Genomic DNA, 25,429 nt, shown 5'->3' with positions numbered 1-25,429 from the left:
CTGGTCCCATATTAAAAACTTTCGAAAAATAGCAAAGTAGAATTACTGCAGAGTCAATAGGCTCTCAAATCGCAATGCCCTTAATCACCTTTCTCACCGACGGCGACCGACCAGCCATATAAGAGAAGCGAAGCGAACCATCCTCCCTCCCCGTCCCTGATTCGCGAGACCAGCGGGGCACGAGCGCCCCCGCCCTGATCCCGTCCGGCTCCTACGCAGATCTCCCCGCCATTGCCACCGCCCCGCCCAGATTCGAGCCCTCCTCGCTCAGATCCGACCGCGGTTCTGATTTCCCTAGCCGACACAGGAGCGGTAGGTCCGACCCGTTTCTTGGCGCTTGCTGGTGTGGCTTGCTGATCAAAATGGGGGGGTTTTCTCGGCTGCAGGTGCTCGGGGCGACGTGATTCCAGCGGTTTGATTGGAAAGTTTTGATCTTCCGGAGGCGTCCATTCGTTTGTTTGTCGGTGGTGGTGCGTTTGGAGGTCGGCGGAGATGGGCGTCGGCGGGGAGAAGTTCCAGCTGGGGACGGTGGGGGCCCTGAGCCTCTCGGTGGTGTCCTCCGTCTCCATTGTCATCTGCAACAAGGCGCTCATGAGCTCCCTGGGCTTCAACTTCGGTGTGAGATCTGACTGTTTACTGCCTCTCAGTTCGTTGATTTGTTACATGTATGCTCGTGCTGGATGCTTTGTGAGTCGCTTAGATCTGCTTGCTCCATATGGATTGTAGTTCTGGTGCATGAGATGTGCGGGCAAAGTTCAAAACATCAGATGGTGTTGAAGTGGTTAGCTTCAGTGATAACCTGGATAGAGTACTAGGAGTGCAATTTATCTGTCCAGAGTCCAGACTTTGAGATATCGTCGATTGATGCCATTTGATCGTGAATGGCAAACATGTGTGATATTGGAGTTAACTTGCTTTCATTTGAAGCTTTGATGGCTGCGGATGGTCTGGATTAGGTTTACTTGTCTGTAGTTGGTGAGTGAGGTTGGGTGTCATCTCCTGGTTGCTTTTTGCTTAGGTTGCTTGAAACAAGGGAGAGTATCCTTGTTTGCTCTAGTGCTTCTTTTGAATTGCAATAAGAGTGCATGTACCCATGCACCATATGAACTTATTAACTTTGACTTTGGTTTTATTAATGATGAAAACGCTGGTTCATTGTTTACTGATGATTTGACCCAGACCTTTATTGCCTCGACTCGAATTGCAAATTCCGTATCTCAAAATGCAATAAGATATTAGTACATTTTATTAGATAACAATACTGGAGCATGCAATGCTGATTTGAATGACATCTAATTTTTGTGAAATTTGTGATTGTGTGTTGCAGCCACTACCTTGACAAGCTGGCATTTGCTGGTTACATTCTGCTCCCTTCATGTAGCGTTATGGATGAAATTCTTTGAGCATAAGCCTTTCGATTCAAGAACTGTCATGGGTTTTGGAGTACTTAATGGAATCTCCATTGGGCTCCTCAACTTGAGTCTTGGCTTCAACTCCGTTGGGTTCTACCAGGTACATAGCTATCTTCTTAATGCAGTTCTTGTACCAGTCAGAACTTCCTAGTTATTTCACTCCAGACCTGCAATTGTTACTTGTCTGGTACTACAGTAGTAATAATTATTTTCCAGAGGTGACAGTACAACATAACAACAATAGTTACTCGTGTAAAGGTCAAAAAAGTATCTTCTCATTGTTGTGTACCATCCACTATCCATGTGCTAGAAATACTTTTAGATTACTTTCACTAGAGTTGCGGCATTTTGTGCAAAGATTTGTTGCAGTTGAATAATTGGTGTCCCCCTTCCTTCGATAATAATCAATCCACCTAACTGATGCTGAAACGTCCTTTATGTCCAGATGACTAAGCTGGCGATCATCCCGTGCACTGTCATTTTAGAGACACTTTTCTTCAGGAAGAAGTTCAGGTTTGTGTTTGATACATTTATGCATCTTTTCCACAATATCTTGATCTAACATGTTTCTGACTCTACACTGCAGCCGGAGTATCCAGATGTCCCTTTCTGTGCTCCTTCTTGGTGTTGGTGTTGCAACGGTCACTGATCTGCAACTAAATGCTGTGGGGTCCATACTGTCCCTTCTGGCAATTATCACGACTTGCATTGCTCAAATTGTATCCTTTCAGCAGCATTTCCTATTTCTTTTCCACAAAATGAAGTTTTAAGTGTTTAATATTAAATAGTTTTTACTTTAGCAGGATGTGCATAGGCAGTTACATTTTCATGTATTAGCTTGGTGGTATACTACAAGGCAACAAATCTAGCTTGTATTCACATAATTACAAGAGATAAAATCTGCCATCATTTTACACTGGTCCTTCTGAAAAACAGAAGGCTGTTATGACTACATGACTATCTTTCACTTCGCCAGTTGAACACAAGTACTTGTCGATGCACTTGTATTTTATCCTGACATGCAGTACCTTTTGCCTTGTTGTAAAATTCCATTGCATTTGAGTTTCCTTTGTTGTTTGATCACGTCATCCTTAACAGGTCATCAGATGACAAACACTATTCAGAAGAAGTTCAAGGTTTCGTCAACCCAACTACTCTACCAATCTTGCCCTTACCAATCGCTAACCCTGTTTCTTATTGGCCCCTTCCTTGATGGCTTTTTGACTAACCAAAATGTCTTTGCTTTTAATTACACTTCTCAAGTTGTGGTAAGTAGTGAAACATATTTGACAGACATATTCCAACAGTGATCCATCATATTCTAACTTCTCTTATTTCATATGCAGTTTTTCATCGTGTTGTCATGCTTGATATCTGTCTCAGTGAACTTCAGCACTTTTCTCGTTATTGGAAAGACATCTCCTGTTACTTACCAAGTTCTGGGCCATCTGAAAACATGTCTTGTTCTTACCTTCGGATATGTTTTGCTTCACGATCCATTTAGCTGGAGAAACATACTTGGAATCCTAATTGCAGTAGTTGGTATGGTCTTATATTCATACTTCTGCACAGTGGAGACCCAGCAAAAAAATGCCGAAGTCTCCCCACAACAGGTACCTTTCCTGTGGGCTGGAGAAATTTCAGTATGTGCCTTTAACTTCTGCTGCCCTTCAGAACTTGACACTCTACCTCACTTGTCAAATTGTGAAAGGCGCATGAATTTAGCAGTAAATACTGAATTTCATTGTTTGGTGAGACAGGTTTTTCCGTTTCATTTTCTTTACATCTTTAATACAACTGATATGGAACAGACCAAAGCTGTACTTAGCTTAAGTTGAAAAAATGGGATAATTGATCTTTTAAGCAACTTCAACATGTATTGACTCCATGCCCGGAATCATTTGTTTCTATCTTGTTTGTAATCACTACCTGTGTTTCCTTCATTGCAGGTGAAAGAAAGCGAGGCAGTCCCTTTGATCTCAGACTCTTTGAGCAAAGTTGAAAATGGGGGTGGTGTTGCTGACGATGAGCCTCTGAAGGTACCCATGTGGAGCTCAAAGTATTCGCGGGAGTGAAAAGTTCTTCGTCTTGACGATGGCATCATACAGGATTCAATTTAGTAGGCAGATAGTAGGGTTGGAAGCCAACCCAGGTGTAATGAATGTTTCAGTTACATTTTTGGGCTTCTTAGCGTCGCTGTCTGTCGCTGTCTATAGAGGTAAATGGATCTGTTTCCCAGGAGGATCTTACCTTCAGAACTCGCAGATCTACCATGAAACTAGACAGCAGATATTGTATGATTGTATCTGGATATGCTCCAAATCTCTTCCTGTAACTTCCGAAGGGGGCATACCAATATCCAAAGATAGACTTCATTCTTTTTGTACCAAAGATCAAGATAACCAGAGTTGTGCAAGTTTTGAAGTATTTACAGGTTCTAGTTTGTGCTGTTAGTTCATATTCTCTTCGGACCCTGGTATGCTTGTGTTGTATATTTGAAGTCAAATAGTCAATTAAGAAAACAGCAGGTTAAGGTTATATATTAAAACTTTCGATGTTGAACTGCATATTGACTGAGTATCATTTCTTCATGAACCATACAATGGTTCTCCCTCCGTCCATAAATGTTAGCATTTCTAGAGATTAGAGTTGTTTCCTTTAATTAACCATTGCCAACCATTGCGTTAATTAAGCAACTCATTCGTGGATTGGATGTCGGTTTGCATTACTTGTTGCCATTAATTAAGCTTCGTGAGCCCCCGAGCTTATATAAGAGGGAGAGAAGGGGTGAATGACCCGTAAAGCGTTTATATTTATGGACAAATCAAAACCTCTAGAGGTGCTTATATTCGTGGACGGAGTAGAGAGTAGCAAGCTATATTGATGTAATGCTTTAATGGAACTTTCAAAGATTTAGCCATCACAGGGTCAAGAAATTTAGCATTTTCTGAAACTAGCTCATTGGACAGTAGAAAGGCAAATCATACACGTTTGGTCCAGCTATTTCTACATTTTCACTACAGATACTACAAACCCCACAAACACCAAAAGATTGTTCACTCCCAAAATTCTCACTTTGCAAAACACCAAAAAAAAAACTCCAGTCTGGTTGAAATGCCATTACACCGGTGATCCTATGTTTCATCTTTCTCCACTTTTGTTGTATTAAACTGAGTTCATTTCAGAGCATGCACAAGAAATAATCCACTGGATCTTCAGATGTCCGCTGTTCTGTAGTATTACAAGCTACATATCCATGAAAACTGGCTGTTGAGCATCTCTTGTTGGTGTTCTGATCAGTGCAGAAAGTAGTGGACAACATGACATCCCATTGTTGATAGGTCACTCAACCTTTGTAACTCCTCCCTCTGGTAGGCTACTATCTGCAACCACTTCTCGCACAAACCTGCAAAGCAGAGTCAACACGTTTTCAACAAGTTTTTCTGCCTGACAGTATTGCTGATTAGCAAAGATCCTCGCACCTACAACATGATAAAAATAGAAGAATGCCATGTCGTCGATGTTAACTAAGCTTGCTAGTTATTTTCAACCTCACTGTCTTGACAAGCTGTAGGTCCCAGATTTACAGGTGCTGACTTTTAAGTGTTTTTTTTTACCATAGGGGCCTATCTGGATAGGGAGGTTGGTTCAAACCAGAATAACCTTTTTTTAGCATCAGAGTCACTAATTATTCATCCTAGAATCCAATAAACAAATTAAATATGGCAGAACTGTACCTTGTTAGCTTTTCTTGAGATGACTGTAGGACATATATTGCAAGGATGAAGGACAGAACAAGCCCTGCACGTTTGAGTGACAGAAGTAATTAGGATCCAAAATATTTAACCCTTTTCTACATGCATATACCAGAAGAAATGAAATCATAAATTGTTTGGTCAGTTGTCCATAGGATAAGGTAAGCTCCATAGCTACGTAAAAGCTATCTGAATTAGCCAATGAACTCACCAGATCCAAATAACACATAAAACCCTCCAGCAACATCTATCTCTGATTGCTCCTCCCTGGATAAACATATGAATTCAGGTGTTAACAGCTTTCCTCAAATTTGGCAAAGGCTACTCCAGAAGGTTACATTTATAAATATACAGAAATAGGGCAGGTAAAATTCATACCATGTATATCTGACAAGAACATATTTTGGCCAATTCTGTGGATCCCAGAAATTCTTCTTTATGTCAGGATGAATTTCCACGTCTGCCATGAACAAAACACTCAGTGGGTAGGGTACTAGATTGACCATGTAAGCCAAAAATGCATCAGAATACTTTGCTTCAAATGAAATTTCCACTTGCATAGGACAAAGAGAGAACAAGATTTGGTAAAAGAGATGATGTATCTCATTATCATGTTTGCAAGCCTTGGCGGTTGACATTTCTATAGCACATTGGAGTTCATAATATGCCCAGCAGACATCATATAAGACCCAGCAGTTGTTAAGGTAGGCTAATCAATATTGGTGAATTGACACAGAGTCTGCTTGATTAGCGCACACAATGGTTGAACACAGTAAAAGAACTTTACACTAACTTAAATATTCAAAAGTAGTAACATATAGGAGTATATATACACATAGGACAATGACGACGGTCCTCATCACTAACTAGCGTGTAGTTGGCAGATTTAGAACCTATACATAACTTTACGGGACAAAAACTCGGCATTCACGAAAATGAGATATAACGAGAAAAAACAACACATTACGTACAGTGGTGAGGCATGTCCACAACTTTAGCTGTTACACCAAGTAGATCATTTCCAGAGTACTTCTGTAAAATCCACAACAATATGCTATTAAACCCAGGAAGACAAACTGCCCACTAGGATTGTGTAAACAAAAGTCCAGAAATGAGTGTATTCCTCACCAAATGGAAATCGATCAGTGGAACTTCAGAGGTTTTGCGATTTATAACATAAAGCCAAGGAACATGGAACTTTTCATGTCCAATTTGAAAGGTTCTGCATAGCTATATCATGTAAGACAAACACATTTATGCAAATATGGACTCATTACAAAAGCATAATTGAACCAAAAGCATAACAAGTGATGCAACCCCATCATTTTCAGTTATTATTATTCCTTGATCAAATTCAGACCATTTGGAGCTAAGTGACAAGTTCCATTGCAATTACAGAGGAATCACAAACATATTTGTTATGGGCTTTTGCACTGAGTCTTCTGAAGGTTTTCTAACGCATATTTATACTTTCCAAATCCTCTCAATTACATTCATTCCAGGATCTGAATTTTAGGCAAACACATCAACAATGAAGACGAAAAACCTAACCACACTAGTGATTGTTTACCCACAGCACACCTCGAATCATGCTACAACTCACATTTTTTACCATTCAAACGAACATAAAACTTGAGTTCGACATTTCTTATCAAGCAACCAAGCTCTTCTGCACAATCTAACAGTTTTTACATCTTGCAGTTTTAGAAACTAGTCAACTTGGGAACAACAAAACAATAAACACGAACAATTCACACAAAAACACTAAATATTGCATGAAGCTTATGCATAATTCAACTAATGTACTCTCAGACATGTTGAATACTGCAGTACTTGAGGGAGCTGGTACTCACATCTTGTAAGGATCAGCACCAGTAAACCCGGTTGGCTTTGGAATCGGCATCAGCACCTGCACAAGAAACCTCAACCAAATCACTAAACCTCCCCAAAAGACGAAAGCGTGGAGATGGAACCTTCGAGCCTTCCAAGAAAGCCTCACCTCCCGGTTAACCGCGAAGGCCGGGCAGTGGCGGCCCACCACGTCGAACCACACCGATCTCGACTGCAAAACAAATGAAACAACCGCACAGATCAGACACACACGAAGAGGAATAGCTGCAGGATCCCTGCTCTTGAGTAAGGGTTGAGGTTGATTGGATTACGCCGTGGTACTGGCCGGAGCGGAGCATCGGGACGATGTCGCCGGGGCGGTAGGCGGCGGCGAGGGGCGGGAGGGACGAGCAGACGAGGAGAAGGAGGGCGGGGAGGATCCCGCGCGGGTTGGGGGCGGTGCTCCGGCGAGCGGCCATAGTGGTGGCCCGGTGGTCGCCGGAGCTGGGAGCGGGCAGTCGAGACTCGAGACGGACACGAATGGAGATGGGTTGGCGTCAGATCTGGCGGACACTTCTTGGGCTTTGAAAGTCGTGGCCCTGTCAGTTTGGGCCTCCAAATTTTCAGCCCAATTAATTATAGACAAAGGTACATTATCCAAAGAGAAAATACTTTAATTTATAATATATAGTACTAAAAAGAAAGTCATTCACGTTATGTACGTGGCTTATATCTACCAAGGATCAACAAAGGCACGAGGAAGCAGAAAGAAATTTTCTTTTCTTACTGATCGAGGATCGAGGGAGGACTGTCAGAAACCTTATTATTGTAGTGAAATAATTTTTTCTTTACCCAAAATGTTATAAATAGTTTTTTTGCTTTTGCGCAAAAAGAAGAGAGAAAATGCCCTTACGTTGCTCAAGAAAATGAAATTGTACTATAGTTGCCCATGCTTATTTTTCTTCTTGGAGCCATGCTTGCATGCAAATTTCTTTAAGAAATAATTTCTGAATTCATAATAACCCTCATAATTGTTCAAGACTTCAACCTATGGGAATCATGGGATATGGCTTATTTTGTATAGATAACATGTATTTTCGTATTTTGATGGAACTAAGTGTACATTCCTTTTCTGTATATAAGAAAAATGTATATTCTCATAGCCCAAAGTTTAAAAACATCAATATGCATGGTGCGCTGATGTCGTGCATAGCAATTAGCACGATAGATTTTGCGTGCACTCGAGCACGTGCATTGTTTCTTTAGAGAGATGCTGAAGCAAATAAAGTATATGCTGCAGAGCATATTCTATATTTTATATTGAACTTTTACGTTTGCAAAGGTTGATGATTTTGCGTATTTGACGTTGATGACCCGATGTTACATGTGTGCTCGTAAGCTTGTCAGCATATGGCTGTTCAACCTGTTTTGTCCACCATGCACAAAGTGTAGTGGATGAAAAAAAGGAATTCTTTGCAAATTTGCAATGCATGTGTTTCAGCTGTCTGCAACAATAATCAGTCGTGAGTTTTGGACTTTTCCATCAAGTTATGATTTGTGCTTTAAACGGTTTATGATTTGTGCTTTTTGAAGAATAGATAACAGTTATCCTGATGTTTGAGTTATCAAGTCTCAGAACATCATAATACTTTGATTTGAGTTATCAATTCTGTGACATCATAATAATTTTTTTCCGAAAGAAACATCATAATAGTTCAATAATCAGTAACAAAGCACAGATAAGCAACTCAACATATATTCAATATTCCAGATCGAAGGATGTTAAGATAATATGTATAAAGTGTATAAATTAATTATAGGAGAGAATAAATTTTTGTACAAGATATTTTCCAAGAAATCAGCACTTTAGATGAATATATACGATATAACCAAAGGTACCAACTACCAAGCATTATCCAAACGAAAAATACCCAAGGACTCCCATAATAAAAATACCCAAGGACTATCGAGAACATTCTTTCATGACACAACTTGTGGCGAGAAACTTTCACATCAATTCCTCTATACCTACAAGTATATATACCAACAGAAAGAAATAAAACTCTCCTTTCATCTTTCATTTTAGGGCCAGAAAAAAATAATATAAATACATAGGAAATCGGGAAAACTCTTCTAAAAATAAAACCCCTCCACTACTATCCCTCTCTTCCTCTCTTCTTTCCCCTTCCAATGGAGTCCTGCAGCTTCCGCCCCGCCACGGCGCCTTCCCCTTTCCCCTCCGCGCCTTCCTCATCGTCTTCATCCCCGCGCGCCTCGTGCCCCCATCTCCGGTTTCCTGTGAGCGCCTCCCTCCTCCGCTCGTATTGCCCTAATTTCTCGTTTGCCTTATCCTGATGTTTGGGGAATAATTTCGTGCAGAGACCAAGAAACGGGAGACAGATTCGGGTGCGGAGGAGGGCGTCCGGATTTGATGCCTTCCCGCCCCTCCCCGGCAAGGTCTTTGTTGATGAGGTGCGTTCTGTAATTTTTTTTCTTTTGCCAATTTTTATTTCATGGATAAAGATTGTATTTTCGTGCTTTGTGTTATTTCGATTCTATGAAACGCGCCCTGCTTTAGGCGCAACTAATGTGGGCAATCAGCTGCGTCAGTGCGGTTGCTGTTGAGTTAGCTCCTTGCGAGTTCTAAAGTAGATTTTTTTTCGCTTCTACCATCGAGTTATTCCTCCGTTAATCTTTTAGCGCTTAGCTCTGATTATTTGCAACGCCTTTAGATTAGATCATCTTTTGTTTCAATGCATTAGTTAGCGAATTTCATGTAAAAGGGCCATCTGATGGGATTTATAAGTGCTGGCTCCTTCAGTTGAATGCTTTCCAGTATATGTGGTTCATGTTGAGTTTCATCTCTAGCCTAGCCCAACTTTCTTGGGATAAAACGGCTCTGCTATTGTTGTATGTGTTTGGTGTCTGAGCGAGCTAGTACTATGGAGTTGCATTTTGGCCCACGTGGATTTTTCTCCCAGGAATCAAACTGTTTCTGTAAATTTCCAGCATTCCAAACATGTCCTTATTTTGTATAAGTTTGTGCTGGAGCAGTTACTTTAGGACTGACAGATTGTGTCACTTATTAGCTTCTCAAGGGAATGGGCACTGGCCAGTTAGGCTTATTCTTGAGCTCCTTTTTAGTTATGCTGCGTGGATATTCTCTACAGCTCTGGATTAGTAACATGCCATAAAATTGAGACCACATCAAGCTACATTTAATATTGGTCCATCAAAATACCTTTAGGAGTTATGTTTTGTCAATTACATGTCGCAAATTATTTTTTTGTTTTATTAGGCAATTGGAGCTGAATATGGGGAGGGCTTTGAAACATTTCGGATGGATGGACCACTCAAGGTTGATGTGGTAAGTATATATTATCGTAAGTTGGTTTGCCATATCAGATCATATGTATTTAGTGCCCAATAAGATTTCAGTATGTATTTTTGTTAATAGAAAATCTTCTTGTTTCAGGATTATCTGAATGAAAAATTGCAAGAATGCTTTCTTCAAAGGATAAGGCATGCCATGAAGCCAGATGAGGCGTTTGGTCTAATTTTTTCGTGGGATAATGTTATTGTAAGTTTTCTTTTGGTGTTAGTGTTACACATTTTGTTTTCTAAATGCCATCTTAGGATTTTTTTTGGCTACAACTGTGGACTCAAAGACAACGCAAATAAAGTTTAGTTTAATTTACAGTGACATATTTCAACTTTTATTTAATTGAATGCACCTCTTGGTGCTGTTTGCATTTTTCATTTGTGCCTGCATGCTTGTATTTATAGCTTAAAATATGTCATTGTTATACGTTTTTTTTGTGTAGATTGATTGACATTTGATGTCCATCTCTATTCTCTTAGGCTGATACAGACTCGCTAAAGTTGGATGCTTGGAGACAGCTTGCTTTGGAGGAAGGTATATTTATAAACAAATTCGTGTGTTTATGTAGGATACCACTGCTATATATGTGACTATCTTCTTTGGAGGAAGGTATATTTATAAACAAATTCGTGTGTTTATGTAGGATACCACTGCTATATATGTGACTATCTGTTTCTTGTTTCCTATTCATATGGATTTATATTCAATTCTCCCTTTCCATATACTCAATACTGGTATCCGTAGAGCACTAGAGCTATGTTACCTAGATAGCCAGATACGGATATGGATACACGATACTCCGATATGCCTTTTTTTTTCTTTTCAAAAACACTGATACAGGGATACATAAAAGGTTAACTCTCTTTTGGACTGAAATGTTGCGAGGGAAGGAAGGGATGTTGTATGAACAACACAGGCTTGTTGTTTGTTTGTATTTATTTATTTATTTATATGTTTCCAGTTGTAACATCTAAGTTTTTATGCTAGTTCCTATGTTATAGGACCAGTTTATGGGCAATGTAGTGGGTATGCAGTCAACTTCTTTTTGCAATTAAAAAATTGAATGCTTGTCGTGCCGAGGTTGTTCTCTTTAGTGGGATTTTTGTTGTGAGCTGTGAATCTATGTTATTCTACAGAGTCAATGTGAACCTGTTCTTCTCGCTTTGGCTTTCCTAGAATGTTTATCCAAGAACACTTGAGTTCGGATTTAGGTTTGTTTCATGAAGCTATATTTTGAAGTATAATAGCACCATCTTCCGTTTTGGGCATTTACTTTAGCTTACTTAACTCCAGTGCGGGCTTACTGCTACTGGACCTAAAGGAAAAAACTGTCTCACAAACTTCTAATAAAGTCATTGAATTGATGTTTATCTCAATGTTCAGGGATGCTAACTTTATATACTTGCTAATGTTCTTTGTTTTGTGCAGGGAAGGATATCCCAAGTGCAGCTCATGTCCGAAAGAGTATTCTTCATGGTGCTGCTGACCATGTTCTTAGAAAGGTGAGCGTTAACTGCATGCGTCCATATGCTATATGCACTGAACTTGTCAGTTGTCACCATTTCTGCATCATCAATTGATGTATCATTTTGGGACTCGAATTCACCACTTAATTGTCTCAACAGAAAAACAAATGGAAAATATAAAAAAAATGTACATTCTCACGTGGCACCTCCCCATTTTATTTTGCTCGGAACTCACTGGTTTATACTTATGCCTGCCCAGGTTTTGTATTGGGCGAAAGGAGAAGATAAAATGGAGAAACTTAAGGCACGCCTTATAGAGTTATACTACGAAAACCTGTTCAAAGTAAGTTAACTATTTTGTGCAAACAATGTTTCTTTACAATATCACCCATCTTTAACAAATTGTTCATTTTGTTCAGCTGGATACACCCATAGAAGGGTTGAGAGAATGGTTGGATGCCGTTCAGACAGCAGGGATACCTTGTGCTGTCGTATCATCCCTTGACAGGAGATGCATGATCAAAGCTTTGGATCGGATGGCGCTAAGCAAATACTTCAAGGTTATTTGATCCACCATTTGAGCTTTCTAAAGTTTACTGAAATAATGTTGCCTGAAAAGTGTGCTTCTTAGCAACGTTGATTTGATTCACTTTGGTTGTTGAATGCAGGCAATTGTGACTGACGAAGATGATATGGAGTCGATAGCAAATAGGTTTCTGTCAGCTGCTATGAAGGCATGCTCCTTCTCCGCTACTACTAGTTGTTGAATATACTATAATCGCATGTTTTCTGTTCTTTTTTTCGTCTCCACAGTTGGATCGTAAACCCTCGAAGTGTGTGGTGTTTGAGGATGATCCGAGAGGTGTCACCGCTGCTCACAACTGTACCATGATGGCAGTCGCACTGATTGGTGCTCATCCAGCGTATGTAGCTGTCCTTTGAAACTTGTGATTCCATTCCTCTCGGATCTTAACTGGGTACTAATTCTGATTACTTGTAGGTATGAGCTGGTACAGGCCGACCTTGCGATCGCAAAGTACAGCGAGCTCTCGGTGATCAACCTCAGAAGGCTGTTTGCAAACAAGGGGATAAGCTTCATGGACCTGCAGAAACAGATAATCGAGAAGGCTCCTCCCAAGAGGAGGCTGACAGTAGACACCATCTTCTGATTGATTGTTACTCCTTTGGCTGCTGCCCGTGATTGTTCCGTGCCATGGCCAGCCCAGTCGTTTTGGTCCGTGCCGTTGTATATAAAGATAGCGCTGATCTAGGTTATCCGCCCTGTACCCCTTGTTAGCCTGAATGTAGTAATTGTATCGAGGTAACATGCATGAAGAGAACTGCTGCAACAATGCTGATGTTGTTGCAAGCTGACATTTGTCCACTGTATTCGTTATCCATATCTTCTACAGCATGGAAAATGGACATGGCGAAAGGATACGCATTTTATTGATAACCACTGATACTGCTTGCTGATACAAATTAAAGGGGGAGGGCTGTAGAGACGTCATGAGTCATGACCCTGCTAGTTCGTCCTAACACCTAAGGCAACACTTATTACAGTACTACGCTAAAGTTTAGACCTGTCACATCGGATGTTTGATACTAACTACGCAATTATGTTCGTGCGTTGTAGAGTTGGTATAAGTGGACAGAGTTGGTATAATTATCGGATATATATAGTTGTTCGTTTATTAATGTGTAGAAATCTGCGTGATGGAATTGTGGACGAGGTGCGACTTGCATATCAATGGACTAAAACTCCATCTGTCAATGACACGAGACGGCTATTAAGTCTAATTATTCCATGATTAGCTCATATGATGTTACAGTAAACATGTGCTAATTATGAGTAGGCTTAATAGATTCGAATTAGCACAGACTTATACAATCAGTTTTACAATAAGCTCATACAGGGTTATCTTAATTAGCATTCGAATACCTGACGAGGCAGGGCTAAACTTTAGCCGCGCTCGCCCTCAGCGTCAGCAGCCAATAGGTTACATTTTGTTCGCTGTCACATTTTGCAGACCAAGGTACAGCCGCACAGAGATGGTGGTCAGCATAAATATGACTGGTTCACTTGCCTCCACTATTTTTCTCCTCAATTAATCATCAACTGACGGCATAATTATGCCTTAGGGCAGTCTCAATGCTAGACTCTATCACGGTTTCCATAGCTTCAAGACTCTATCACTAGAAACAATCCATCCCAGTGCAAGTTTTTACAAGTAGTTTCTATAAGGATGTGGATTTAATGAACACATGTATGCAACACAAATAAATAAGGATCAGCTGTGGCAAATATCATGTGGGAAGGAGCGGGTGGGGCGGGGAGGTGCCGCACGGGATCTGTCCGCCGGCCTTTGGAAACGATGGCCGACTTCGCAACGCGGAGAAAGGGTAGAGTCTTGTGCATCGAAGCCAGCGTAGACGTCGAGTCCGTCTTAGACTCGGTTTCTTCGCCCCTGTTTGGATCCCAACTTTTTTTTTAGAAGTCTCTATCACATCAAAAGAAATCTTACTATTTTATAGTATTAAATAAAATTTGTTTATAAATGTTTTTTGACAGCTGAGTGCTTTTTCGCGAGACGAATCTAACGAGCCTAATTAATTTATAATTTGCTACAGTGATGCTACAGTAACCATTCGCTAATCATGGATTAAGATACCTCATTAGATTCGTCTCGCAGTTTAGCCTCAGGGTTCTGCAGTTAGTTTTATAATTAATATTTATTTAATACTTTTAAATACTAAAAAGTCCCTGGGACTTTTTTTAAGTCCCTGTTCCAAAACACCCCCTTCGTTTTTGCATCTCTCCACATTAAATTGCTTGCCACATCAGTAAAACATCTACGTGGCAATGTAATTAACAGGGATAGACTCTATGATGAAGTCTAGGTTGAGAGTGCCCTTACATGATCGGCTCCTAACACCTGACAACAGTTTCATTTCAGACTTCAGAGATCACTGACGGCATTTTCATATTGGACAAAAAACTATTTATATTTATTTGGCTGTGGCCGGTGGCCGGTGCTGATTTGTTACGAGAGGACAGTACTGTTAACTGGCTGGTAGTTGATGGCTGGTGCTGATTTAGTATGAGAGAACAGTACTGCTGGCTGGTTGGCTGACAAGCCAAGCGAACAGAGTGATATCACTAACTGAGCGCGATGTCATGGCATGACATCATATCCACGATATTTCCATTGAGCATGATGTGACAGCGTGACATCGTGATGTGTCGTGTTATTAGTTTTCTATAAATTTAATTATAGTCGGTAAAGTTTGATCTAGGATAAATATAACATGATATCTAAATAAAAACGAACGAAATATCTATAATTGGTCCTACCACACCATCAGACTGGCTTAGGGTTGTTTTGGGAGTACTCCGGCTCCAGAAAAATAACTTCGGAGTAGTAACTTTACGTTTTTTTTGCAGCTCCACTCCACTAACTCCATAAAAATATGGAGCTATTGTATGTGTTTGGCTTATTACAGTGCTCCAACTCCAGAAATCGGCCGACTTGTTGTGAACAGTCTATTTTTACCCCTTGTGAATGGACCCACATGTCACTCTCTATTCTCCCCTGCTCCCCCCTCCCTCTCTACACAGGCAGGCGGCGGCAGAAGGCCCGCGCGGTCTGGGCGGCTGCGGCGGGAGGAAGGAGGCTGGAGGCACGTGCGGCGGCGGCCGGAGGCAAGCGCGGTGAGGAAGAAGGTTGGGGTGGGGGTTAGAAAAAATAGAAACGAAGGGGTATGTTGTGTAAGCAGTAGCAATGGTGGAAAATAACCCCAACTTCACGAGTTGGTATTAAACTGATGTTTTTGGAGCACACTTTGAGGAGCTCCAAGAAAATATGGAGTTGACCTCTAACTCCAAGTTTATTTTTGGAATTGGAGTTGCTAGAGCTGGACACATTTGGCATGAAACATAGGTGGAGTTGCTAGAGTTTCTGAAATGGAGCTCTATCAAACATGCGTGTTAAGGAGGTGGCAACTCGGGACTGTAAAAATCCTGCTTGACTCATTAATTGTGTTCTCAATTCACAGCCGGCGATGGGGCGGCCGGTTGAAGCTATCCCGACCCACAAGACCGGGCAAGTTGAGCCATATTTCTATATTTGTATCTATTTCTAAAGCGAGTAAGGTTTACATATCAAATTTTGGTTTGGTCCGTCTTATATCATTGACAAGTGGATCTTATTCCATCTCGTATACGAGTCCAACTAGTCTTTCATCAATCGAAATCGTAATTTAAACCCAGATAAATCAATCAGAATCATAATCCGATCTTGGACCATTAATGCCTGCATGAGTGATATTAACCATACAACGCATGTGCACTATGCTAATTTTTTAAAAGTATATGCAAATTTTGTTTAATATTATTTTTTTACGAACGAGCACAAGATTGTGCCTATTTCATTGATAGAGAAAAAGAAAAGTACAACTAGGGATCCGGTGTGACATCCTGGCCCAACAAGGATGAATTTGAGCCCACTAGTGGCCTTAGTGTGAGTGGCATGGCATGAGTGTGAGGAGTTGTCCCACCTTGCTAGTTGAGAGTGAGTCTCACCAACATATAAACCCAAGTGCCAAGTGCATTTCAACCCCTGGATTAACCCTTTTACGTGAAGCGAGGACGAAAGCGTAACCGGAGTTGGTGCGAGTGCGTGTTTTACCCAACGTGCAGAGTAGAACTTAGCCATATTTGGGACTGGAGCGTTACAATTGGTATCAGAGCCGACCCTCGCGGTTACACGGGACGTGTGCATGCTAGTGACGCGGGCATATGGCGCATGTGGACCCGTGTGTGGTCACACGGCATGGCATATGTGCCGGTACTAGGTGCATGGATGACGTGTGCTAAGAGGGAAAGTTCTTGGTCGATTGCCCCAGAGTATGCGGGTATGTTGCCGACGAGGATGTCGGGTCCTTTAAGGGGGGGTATGTGACATCCCGACCCAACAAGGATGAATTTGAGCCCACTAGTGGCTCTAGTGTGAGTGGCATGGCATGAGTGTGGGGAGTTGTCCCACCTTGCTAGTTGAGGGTGAGCCTCACCAACATATAAATCCAAGTGCCAAGTGCATTTCAACTCCCGGATTAACTCTTTTACGCGAAGCGAGGACGAAAGCGTAAGCGGGGTTGGTGCGAGTGCGTGTTTTATCCAACGTGCAGAGTAGAACTTATCCATATTTGGGATTGGGGTGTTACATCCAGTAACAAAAAGTTACAGCTGTGGAATTATAGACACCAAGTCTTTTGATCCTGCTGTTGTCCAAAGGCCTGCTACCGCCTTAATTTTCTCCATTAACATAGTTGCTGACGTTTCTCGTCAAGTAAAAACTATGTCGTTCCGCTCCTTCCAGACTTCGCAAACGATTAGCATGGCGAGGCTCCCCACGGCTTTCTCTGGAACACCAGCGTGAAGCAAGGTTTAGCTACCAGTTAAGCGCGTTATCGCTCCACTCATTCGGGTTGAGTTCCGGATAGGCAACCCACTCCGCGGCAAGTTGCCAGAATTTTCTCATGTATCTGCACTCCGACAGCAAATGGTGTGCCGATTCCCTGACACGTCCGAAGAGCGGGCATGATTTTGGGTGTTGAGCTAGACGAGAAATTTGCATTTTGGCGGTGCCCATGTCCTCGAGCGTGCGTTTGGTAGCGCTGTCTTAGTGCATCCATTATAAACTGTACTTTGTATACCGATGCGGCTGTGTAAGTTCCTGTGGGTGTGTGTCTTCTTGGTCAGGTACTACCCGGACGTTCTGCGCATGCTCTCAGAGCTGAAAATACTCCAAGAGGTGGGTAGTGGTTAGACCATTGGTGAGTCGTATGTGAAAGGATCGAGGCCCAAAAAAAGACGAGTTGAATTGAGATTTTTTCAAATTTCTACCAAGTCCTTGACCTAGACTAGTGTTGCCAATCTACAAAGGTTGATTCTATCAACTAGAGTATACTAGCATCATCAATCTAGGTTGGGAAGCATGCTGACATTCTCATCTTCCTTAGGAAAAATCACACTAACAAGTATGCAACTTACTCCTTCTGTTCTGAAATGTAAGTCATTCTGGCATTTTACCAGATTCATTGAACATTCTCTGAATCTAGACAAACTGTATGTTCAGATTCATTGAACATTCTATGAATCTGGACACAGTAAAACACTCCCAGGATGACTTACATTTCAGGACGGAGGGAGTAGTCAATAGAAACAACCTAGCATGAGAAACTTCTAGACAAGAGCAACGAAGCAAGAGTCAAAGCAAACACAAGAGATATAAAATGCTAGAAATGTAAATGCTAGAGACACAAGACAATCGAATTTTTTCTCGTGGTATCGAGGAGTTGACATTCCCCCCTAATCCACGTTGGAGCACCTACTAAGGGTATCGCTCCCTTGCATCACCAAGAAGCAAGTCTTCACTAATAATGCTCTTTCTCCATCTCCAGAATGACGAGCTTCACACCATGTACAATCTTCTCTTCTTGGGGCTCCCACAATCTCCAAGAGCTCACCAAGAACCTCCCGATCACCAAGATCGTCTAGGTGCCGTCAAACACCAAGAGTAACAAGCTCTCAAGGCTTCACTTGACCCTCACTGAGATGGCCCCAAGCTCTAGCACACTTGCTACTCAAGGAATGGTTGATTTCTTCAAGTTTAGATCAATTGCAAGCACTAGATCTTCATCCAATGGCTCAAAGCACTTTATTCTCTTCTCTGGGGTGGCCTCAGGTATTTAATGCGTAAAGGCATCATAAATGAGCCAGGGGGTCGACTTATATAGTGTGGAGGAACACCCCTAGCCGTTGGAAGTCAAAGAACACAAAAGTCATAGGCACCGGTTGAACTGCAGGTAGGGCACCGGTTCAACCGGTCACACTGAAGCCCAATAGTAGCCGTTGGAAATCTGACATTGTGTGCAGGCTGGCGTCATTGCACTGGTGCTTGCTCCGGTGGGGCACCGGTGTAACCGGTGCTGAAGAGTATTTGGTTCCAGTGAAAACATTACCTCTGATCATTAGTATGGTGATTGCACCGGTGCTTCTTATTGATGTCGTCAGTGTAACCAGTGCTGAAGAAAAAGTTTTATCCCTAAAACATGCTCTCTGAAGAATAGTATGGTGATTAGATTGGTTCTTGGTTTCAGAGGCGTCGGTGTAACCGGTGCAACAGAGTTTTTCCACTTTGATTCCCACAGCACTGCTCGGATAGACCGACGCTTAGGCACCTGTTCAACTGGTGCGCTTCGGTCGCACCGACGCCTTGGCGTCGGTTTAACCGGTGCTACTGTCTTTTTCTGTTTTCAGCTGAATTGACTTGGAGTTGATTTTTTCTTCGACCTTTTGTTCTTCTAAGTGTTTTTCTTGGCTTATTTGAGCTGTCTTGAGCTGAATTAAGCAAGTGTGCGAGATTTCTAGGGCCAAATTGATTTGAGTCAAGCTACTAACCCGAGAACCCCTCTTAATAGTATGATCACAAACTAAAGCTATAAAACTTAAACTGAATCAAGTGTCTTTCATCTACTTGTGACACTTGAATCTAGAATGGTCCTTAATCTTGAAAATTGAGTCCGTGATTCATTTGATCATGAATTTTGAGGGGTCTTCTTTCACATTTCATATGAGACATAACTTGTAAATGTTATTTCCTTCAAAACACACGTTAGTCGCATACGGTCGTCATTAATCACCGAAACTTACCGAATGCATCTATGGCCCTAAATGCGCTTCAGTATGTCCCTGATCCACGCAAGAGCCTATGCTACTGTTCTCTTTTTGCACTTTGATATGCTGAAGAGGTTCGGTGCTAAATCTCTTGGTCTGCAACCATTCATCCATCGTGAGCTCCAGAAGCTTGTCTTCCTTCCGTAGTTCCGTTACCAATTGTGATTTATGTTCAAGCCGCAAATAAAAACCTATCTGTGGTATTACATGGGGTTTCTGCCCCAACCCAAACTTTTTGTGGTGAGGCCCATTCGTGCCATAGCCATCAAAGCCATGGTGCCCTTGCGAAGTGTTCCAGATCAAGTATGCCTAGACCATCATTCTCCTTTGGCAGACAGATTCGTGTCCAGTTGACCTTGCATCCCCCAGGGCCTCATCCCCCAGCACGCCCAGAGAAAGCGCTTACTTGTTGAGATCCTCCATTGTTACCTTAGCCGTCATGATGACTGTTAGGAGGTACGCCGGCAGTGAAGAGAGAACTGCCTTGGTGAGATATGTGCGGCCCGCCTAGGTGAGATGTCTATCGTGCCAGCCCGAAATCCTTCCCGCCGCCTTCTCAAGTAGTGGGAGGAATTCAATTTTCTTCAGCCTCTTGATTGATAGTGGTAGACCAAGGTATTTTATGGGGGAAAACTACTCTTGTCAAAGGTAGATCTGCCAGCACATCATCAAGGTTGATATTGCTGCAGCTAATTGGGGTTGTTTAATGTTCTAAATTAAATAGAATGCAGCAGCTGTTTTTAAACTTGTGAGGGTATGTCACTTAGGAGTTAGATCCATCAACTTCGAAAATGCATTTCTAGACTCACAAAATTGTGAAGTTCTTTATTACAAGTCTATACATATCCACATGTGCATGTAATGTTGACATGGCATGCTGTCTGTTCGTCTTTTGTCTCATTTATCTCCTTCTTTTCTTAATCTTTTCCGATCTAAGCCCGCTTGGGCCGTTAGGCGGCCGCCACTAACAACTGGTGAGATTAACAAGAATCCGCCAGGCAAGAGGAAGACCGGAGGAGGGACATGGTATGGTGGGGAACAAAGCCAAGGGCAAATGCATCAATTCTCATGACAAGCGACGTTGGCAGCCTCGGGAGCATACAATCAGCGTGTTATATAAGTGTTACATGCAAACAACTTAAAAAGTTTGTGATCCAGAAATAATGTACTTTCGGAGTCCCTCACAAGTTTAGGGATTGCGGCGAATTGGCTTGTAGTCTAATGGTAGGACGGTCCAGTGGGACGCTACCCACCAGGGTTTAAATTCTGGTGCTCGCATATTTTCCTGGGATTTTCTTAGGATTTACCGGTGTTACACGTTAAGTGGTAAGCGACGTTCCCGTTGACGACGAGGCACCAGTGGTGACTTCGGGAATCTTCAGATCTGCCGGTGCTCAGTCCTTCGGAGGTGCTCATAGGGGTAGGGTTTGCGTACGTGTATTCATATGGTGTGAGTGTGCGTGCGTGTTGTGGGCGTCTTCGTTGTACTGTGTGATTTAAAAAAAAAAAGTTTAGGGATTGCGGGTGCGTTTTACTCTTATAAATTAAACCGAAACAGTACACAGTACATTATTATTACAAGGGCGCATCAACTACATGCAAGAAATCCTCCAGAAAAAGTAAGCATTACATCAAAGTCTTGAGAGGTCAACCCTTGCCTCTCAAAATGGAGCGGTGCTCTAGTGATCGAAGGGGGCTGCAATTGGATAATAGGATGCCCAGGACATATATATGCGATCCGAAGAATCTCATATTTGCAGTCCTGGAGGCGGAGGACGTCGTCGGCGTGGGCGCCGCATCGCCGAGATTGCAAGGACGGCCGGGATGGGGATGATAATAGCCGGGGCCAGGATGTATAGCCACGGTTTCCAGTCCCTGCTAGAGCCTGCTACGTAGGCCCCTAGGAGAGCGAGCAGATCCAGCTCAATGATGGTGTACATTACCCTGCGTTGATACCCAGTCCAGCCCTCGTCATTCTGCAGCCACTGATGCAGCAGAACAGCGATGGCAATCACGGAGGCTCCGAACGAAGTGGAGTTGGTGTAGAAGAAGGCGAGATACTGCCGCCTCCTGTTGTGCTGCATGACTGGGTTGCCCGCGTCGTGCCCGTCACCGCTGTGCTGCCAAATCCCGCCCGGCGGATCTAGGCCGGCCTGATACGTGATACTGGCCAGCAGGACTCCTAGCAGCATCAGGTATTTGCGCGTGGCATGCAGATCCTTGGTTCTGACATCGTCTTCTGTTGGTGGTGTGGCCAGCCGCTGGCTATCCTCGAACTCCTTCCACATGTTTACTTCTTGTCCTCGTCTTTTTTCCATGACCTTCAACACAAAAAATACGCCTAGAGTTGAGATGACAAGAGCCAGCGGCAGCAAGACGCCGAGGGATGTTTTAAAATCCTGCGTGCTCCCGGCGGCGTATGCCCCCGTCACAGCAGACAAGCCCGCCACCATGCAAACTGATAGCGCGTGGCTTTGTATGGCCGGCGTGTACAGATGAGGGTTCACGAGGAGAATCATGATGGCCATGGACAGCGTGAAGGTTAGGCAGTTGCAGTAGAAGAAGATCTTGTAGCGGCGTGGACGGTTGTCCAGGAGTACCGGGTCGCCTGCGTGCTGCCCGGACGGCCAGGAGCCGCTCGGAGGGGTCAGCCCCGTTTGGTAAGTGAGGGTCGTGGCCAAGGTTGCCAATAGGTATAGCAGCTTGCGTGTCTTGCGAACCAACTCACGCTCATCATCGTTTCTGTGGTCCAGCGTTGGCGGCGGGAAGAAGATAACATGGATCACCACGTAGACCATGACGGCCGCCGCCATGGCCATGACATCTATGGAGGTGCTTACGTCCCTGCAGCTCCCGGCGGCGTATGCGCCGACCAGGCCAAACAGTTCCAGCATAAGGGCTGCCGTCAGCACGTTGAACTTAAGCAACCATTTCTCCAGCAATATGATAATGATGGCCAAGGAGGCCACGAAGGCAATCGAATTGCAGTAGAAAAAGGCGTTGTACCGCCTAGCGTTCGTCGCCAAGAGGATCGGGTCGCCGGCCAAGTGCCCGTCCCGGCTGTCCTGCTGCCAAAGGCCACCCGGCGGGTGCAGCCCCGCTTGGTAAGTGATGGCCGTGGCAAAAGTGGCGAGCAATAGAACAAGGTTGCGCGCGGACTTGATGAGCGTCCGCTCCGACTGCATTTCCCCGTGATCACTATAATTAAATTGCACAGAAAAGAAAAGGAGCTGAATTAGTTAATCTTACTATTACTAATTGGAGCCTTCTTTGGAGCCTTCACATGAAGCCACCTAGGATCCTAGGTGGACTCTATAAAAAATTAGAGAAATCCTATAAATTCTCACAAAAATCAGAAACATCTAGCCATCAATCCAATAACTCTAATTATAATAACCATCGGATCTATTATATTTTCTAATAAATTACCCACCTCTGCTATTATAAAAATAGACTAAAGTAATCCTCTAAACATGTATCTAAATTACCCACCTCTGTCATTATGAAAACAATCTAAAATAACCCCCTAATCTTTGTGTAAATTACCCGCATATGCCATTATAAAAATAATACAAATACCCCTCTAAATTTGCATATAAATTATCCAATTATTTCATTATTATCACAGGTTAAATTACTTCTAAATCTGAATCTAAATTATATAATTATAATGAAATATTAAAGTGAACCAATATAAAATTTTAAATTACTATTTATATCATTATTAGTATATTATTTATATAAAAATACTACCCACAATATATATCACCATATATTCGTATAATGGAAGAGATAAGAATATCAATTTACAAACAAATAGTTCAATTAAATATATATAAAATATATATGGAGGTGTGATGCAAAATGAAATCTATTGTAACTAGATAATAAAATATATATATATATATATATTAGAGTATGTGTTAAAACATTTAATAGATAAAAAAGAGCGTAACATAAATAATTATAATTATTAACATCTTTCTTATTTAATTCTAATTAGCCCGTGCGGGAGCACGGGTTGATAAACTAGTATATACTAATTTGCATTGCCAATAATAAACATCAAGGTTAGGGATACTATACCAGTTCCATCCCAAAATATAACAACTTTTAGACTTGATCAAAGTCAAATGTTTCCATCTTTAACCAATAATATCTTTAAAATAATTACTTTTAAATAGAAAAGTTACATGTTCCAATAGTTGGTTTTATTATGAATAAACTAATGTCACTTTTTATGCTGCTAATTTTTATATTTTTTTCTCCCATATATATAGTGTTAAAGCTTAAAATGTTTGACTTGAAAGAAACCTAAAAATATATAGCTCTATTCTGGGATGGAGTTAGTAATACTTGCCTGTAAGTTGGTCGCCGTCCCAAACACAAAAGGTAACAACCTTCATAAAATTTCATCACTACTTGACGCCACGGGACCCATACCAGACCGGCAGCAACAATCAGCAGAACGAGCACATACGCCGTGGCGCCAACGCCCCTGGAGCTGCCGGCGGCGTACGCCCCGACGAGGCCGACCAGCGAGACCAGGATGCATCCATACGTCCCGCGAGAGGCAGCGCGCAGGCGAAGTTTCTGAAAGAGTAGCATCACGAGGACAAGCAGGGACGCGACGAAAGCCGCGGTGTTGCACACGAAGAACGCGCTCAGGCGTGCCCTGTGCCGGTCCCTGAGAATCGCGTAGCCCGGGTGGTGGCCTCCCTCCGCGGTGTCCCAGAAGCCACCGGGAGTGCTCATCCCGGAAGCGTACGTGACACTCACGGCGAACGTCGCCAGCACCATCAGGACCTTGCGGATCCCTTCTTCCTGCTGGAGATCTTTTTTTTTTCCTTGAACGATTGGAGATAGATCGCCGCCGGATCTGCTGTCTTGGTCGTCTCCGGAGGACGCCAGCACCCAAGAGACCGCGAGGTACAACAAGGCCGCGCCCACGATCACCGAGCAGGACACGATCGTGAACGTGTCCCGGCAAGTCGCCGCGGCGTAGGCCAACATGAGGCCGAGCAGATCCGACGCCATGAGCGAGCGCAGCGGCACGATGAGTCCGACCCCCAACTTCTCATGCTCGTGCAGTATGGCGAGGAGGAGGTACAATACCATGGCAAAGAGTGATGAAACGAACGCAAGGGCGTTGCAGTAGATGAACGTAATGTAACGCCAGTAGCTGGTGGCCCGGAGGATGGGGTCGCCAGCGAGGTGGCCGGCGGCAGCGTCGGTGTCTTGCCAGACACCCCCCGGCGGGTTGAACCCCGCGGAGTACGTCACCGTCGCCATCACCGTGGCCAACAGCAGGAGGTACTTCCGCAGGCCGTACTCCCACTCCGGCGGCTCTTGGAATTGTGGGGACGCCATTGCCAGCTTCAGACGCCTCTCAACTAATCGATGCTCGATCTTAAAATGTCGGCTGCAGTTCACAGGTCGCTTGTGTTATACAGTACTAAACTACTAATATAGTAGCAGTGCATGATTAGGACCGCTCGCGTGGGTTACTATTCCATACTATCTATGGTCAAATTCATCAAGATCTGACTTGCCGGGAAAGATGCCTCATCTCACATGGTTCAAAGTCATCCTTGCATTGGGAACCTGGCTCCCCTTGTCTGTTTCCTCGTCTCTATAACGATTCTTTTGTTTTTAAGCTACAGACTCTCGTACCAAGCTGCTTACTGGGACAACATTAGTTATCACGCCTCATTTATTTAAAATTACTGTCCCATCATTTCTATGTGAAGGCATCAACCGGGGAAACATAGCTGCATTTTTTTGGAGACTCTTGCCCTGACTAGTCTTTAAAAAAATGATGCCAGTTCATATATTCAGATTAGGGG

General features: G+C 42.9%; 4 protein-coding genes across 4 annotated transcripts; 2 read left to right on the top strand and 2 right to left on the bottom strand.

The window, feature by feature from the left end:
* Window positions 1–42: 42 nt before the first annotated feature.
* On the top strand, window positions 43–3,865 carry LOC120664250 (UDP-xylose transporter 3-like). The gene is made up of 8 exons (XM_039943373.1): window positions 43–312; window positions 387–616; window positions 1,328–1,512; window positions 1,858–1,925; window positions 1,999–2,131; window positions 2,519–2,680; window positions 2,759–3,025; window positions 3,362–3,865. Exons 2-8 carry the CDS (start codon window positions 493–495, stop codon window positions 3,485–3,487), a joined length of 1,065 nt encoding a protein of 354 aa, XP_039799307.1. The 5' UTR covers window positions 43–312; window positions 387–492; the 3' UTR covers window positions 3,488–3,865.
* A 446-nt stretch (window positions 3,866–4,311) lies between these two features.
* On the bottom strand, window positions 4,312–7,560 carry LOC120664249. Its single transcript, XM_039943372.1, has 9 exons — window positions 7,330–7,560; window positions 7,167–7,229; window positions 7,021–7,076; window positions 6,296–6,389; window positions 6,139–6,199; window positions 5,546–5,627; window positions 5,379–5,434; window positions 5,150–5,213; window positions 4,312–4,818 (listed from the first exon to the last, which is right to left on the bottom strand). Exons 1-9 carry the CDS (start codon window positions 7,474–7,476, stop codon window positions 4,755–4,757), a joined length of 687 nt encoding a protein of 228 aa, XP_039799306.1. The 5' UTR covers window positions 7,477–7,560; the 3' UTR covers window positions 4,312–4,754.
* A 1,578-nt stretch (window positions 7,561–9,138) lies between these two features.
* On the top strand, window positions 9,139–13,301 carry LOC120664248 (5-amino-6-(5-phospho-D-ribitylamino)uracil phosphatase, chloroplastic-like). The gene is made up of 11 exons (XM_039943371.1): window positions 9,139–9,295; window positions 9,377–9,469; window positions 10,296–10,364; window positions 10,473–10,577; window positions 10,859–10,913; window positions 11,808–11,881; window positions 12,105–12,188; window positions 12,265–12,405; window positions 12,514–12,579; window positions 12,659–12,768; window positions 12,846–13,301. The coding sequence occupies exons 1-11, from the start codon at window positions 9,188–9,190 to the stop codon at window positions 13,012–13,014; spliced, it is 1,074 nt and encodes a 357-aa protein (XP_039799305.1). The 5' UTR covers window positions 9,139–9,187; the 3' UTR covers window positions 13,015–13,301.
* Window positions 13,302–21,331: 8,030 nt separating this feature from the next.
* LOC120667539 lies at window positions 21,332–24,953 on the bottom strand. The gene is made up of 2 exons (XM_039947596.1): window positions 24,027–24,953; window positions 21,332–22,762 (listed from the first exon to the last, which is right to left on the bottom strand). The coding sequence occupies exons 1-2, from the start codon at window positions 24,951–24,953 to the stop codon at window positions 21,332–21,334; spliced, it is 2,358 nt and encodes a 785-aa protein (XP_039803530.1).
* Window positions 24,954–25,429: the final 476 nt, after the last annotated feature.

The sequence above is a fragment of the Panicum virgatum genome, chromosome 3N (assembly GCF_016808335.1).
Source record: "Panicum virgatum strain AP13 chromosome 3N, P.virgatum_v5, whole genome shotgun sequence".
NCBI classification, from domain to species: domain Eukaryota; kingdom Viridiplantae; phylum Streptophyta; class Magnoliopsida; order Poales; family Poaceae; genus Panicum; species Panicum virgatum.
This window is presented reverse-complemented; position numbering and strand designations above follow the sequence as displayed.

What these genes read in the sequence shown, in the direction of transcription:
- LOC120664250 (XM_039943373.1), top strand. Translation starts at nt 493, where the DNA reads ATGGGCGTCGGCGGGGAGAAGTTCCAGCTGGGGACGGTGGGGGCCCTG. An exon ending in CGACTTGCATTGCTCAAATT is followed by an intron (nt 2,132 to 2,518) that starts GTATCCTTTCAG and finishes ACAGGTCATCAG; the next exon opens with ATGACAAACACTATTCAGAA. An exon ending in CCGAAGTCTCCCCACAACAG is followed by an intron (nt 3,026 to 3,361) that starts GTACCTTTCCTG and finishes CCTTCATTGCAG; the next exon opens with GTGAAAGAAAGCGAGGCAGT.
- LOC120667539 (XM_039947596.1), bottom strand. Translation starts at nt 24,953, where the DNA reads ATGGCGTCCCCACAATTCCAAGAGCCGCCGGAGTGGGAGTACGGCCTG. An exon ending in TGATTGTTGCTGCCGGTCTG is followed by an intron (nt 22,763 to 24,026) that starts GTATGGGTCCCG and finishes GGGGAAATGCAG; the next exon opens with TCGGAGCGGACGCTCATCAA.
- LOC120664248 (XM_039943371.1), top strand. Translation starts at nt 9,188, where the DNA reads ATGGAGTCCTGCAGCTTCCGCCCCGCCACGGCGCCTTCCCCTTTCCCC. An exon ending in GCCCCCATCTCCGGTTTCCT is followed by an intron (nt 9,296 to 9,376) that starts GTGAGCGCCTCC and finishes AATTTCGTGCAG; the next exon opens with AGACCAAGAAACGGGAGACA. An exon ending in ACTACGAAAACCTGTTCAAA is followed by an intron (nt 12,189 to 12,264) that starts GTAAGTTAACTA and finishes CATTTTGTTCAG; the next exon opens with CTGGATACACCCATAGAAGG.
- LOC120664249 (XM_039943372.1), bottom strand. Translation starts at nt 7,476, where the DNA reads ATGGCCGCTCGCCGGAGCACCGCCCCCAACCCGCGCGGGATCCTCCCC. An exon ending in CCTTCGCGGTTAACCGGGAG is followed by an intron (nt 7,077 to 7,166) that starts GTGAGGCTTTCT and finishes TTTCTTGTGCAG; the next exon opens with GTGCTGATGCCGATTCCAAA. An exon ending in TCTCAAGAAAAGCTAACAAG is followed by an intron (nt 4,819 to 5,149) that starts GTACAGTTCTGC and finishes TCTGCTTTGCAG; the next exon opens with GTTTGTGCGAGAAGTGGTTG.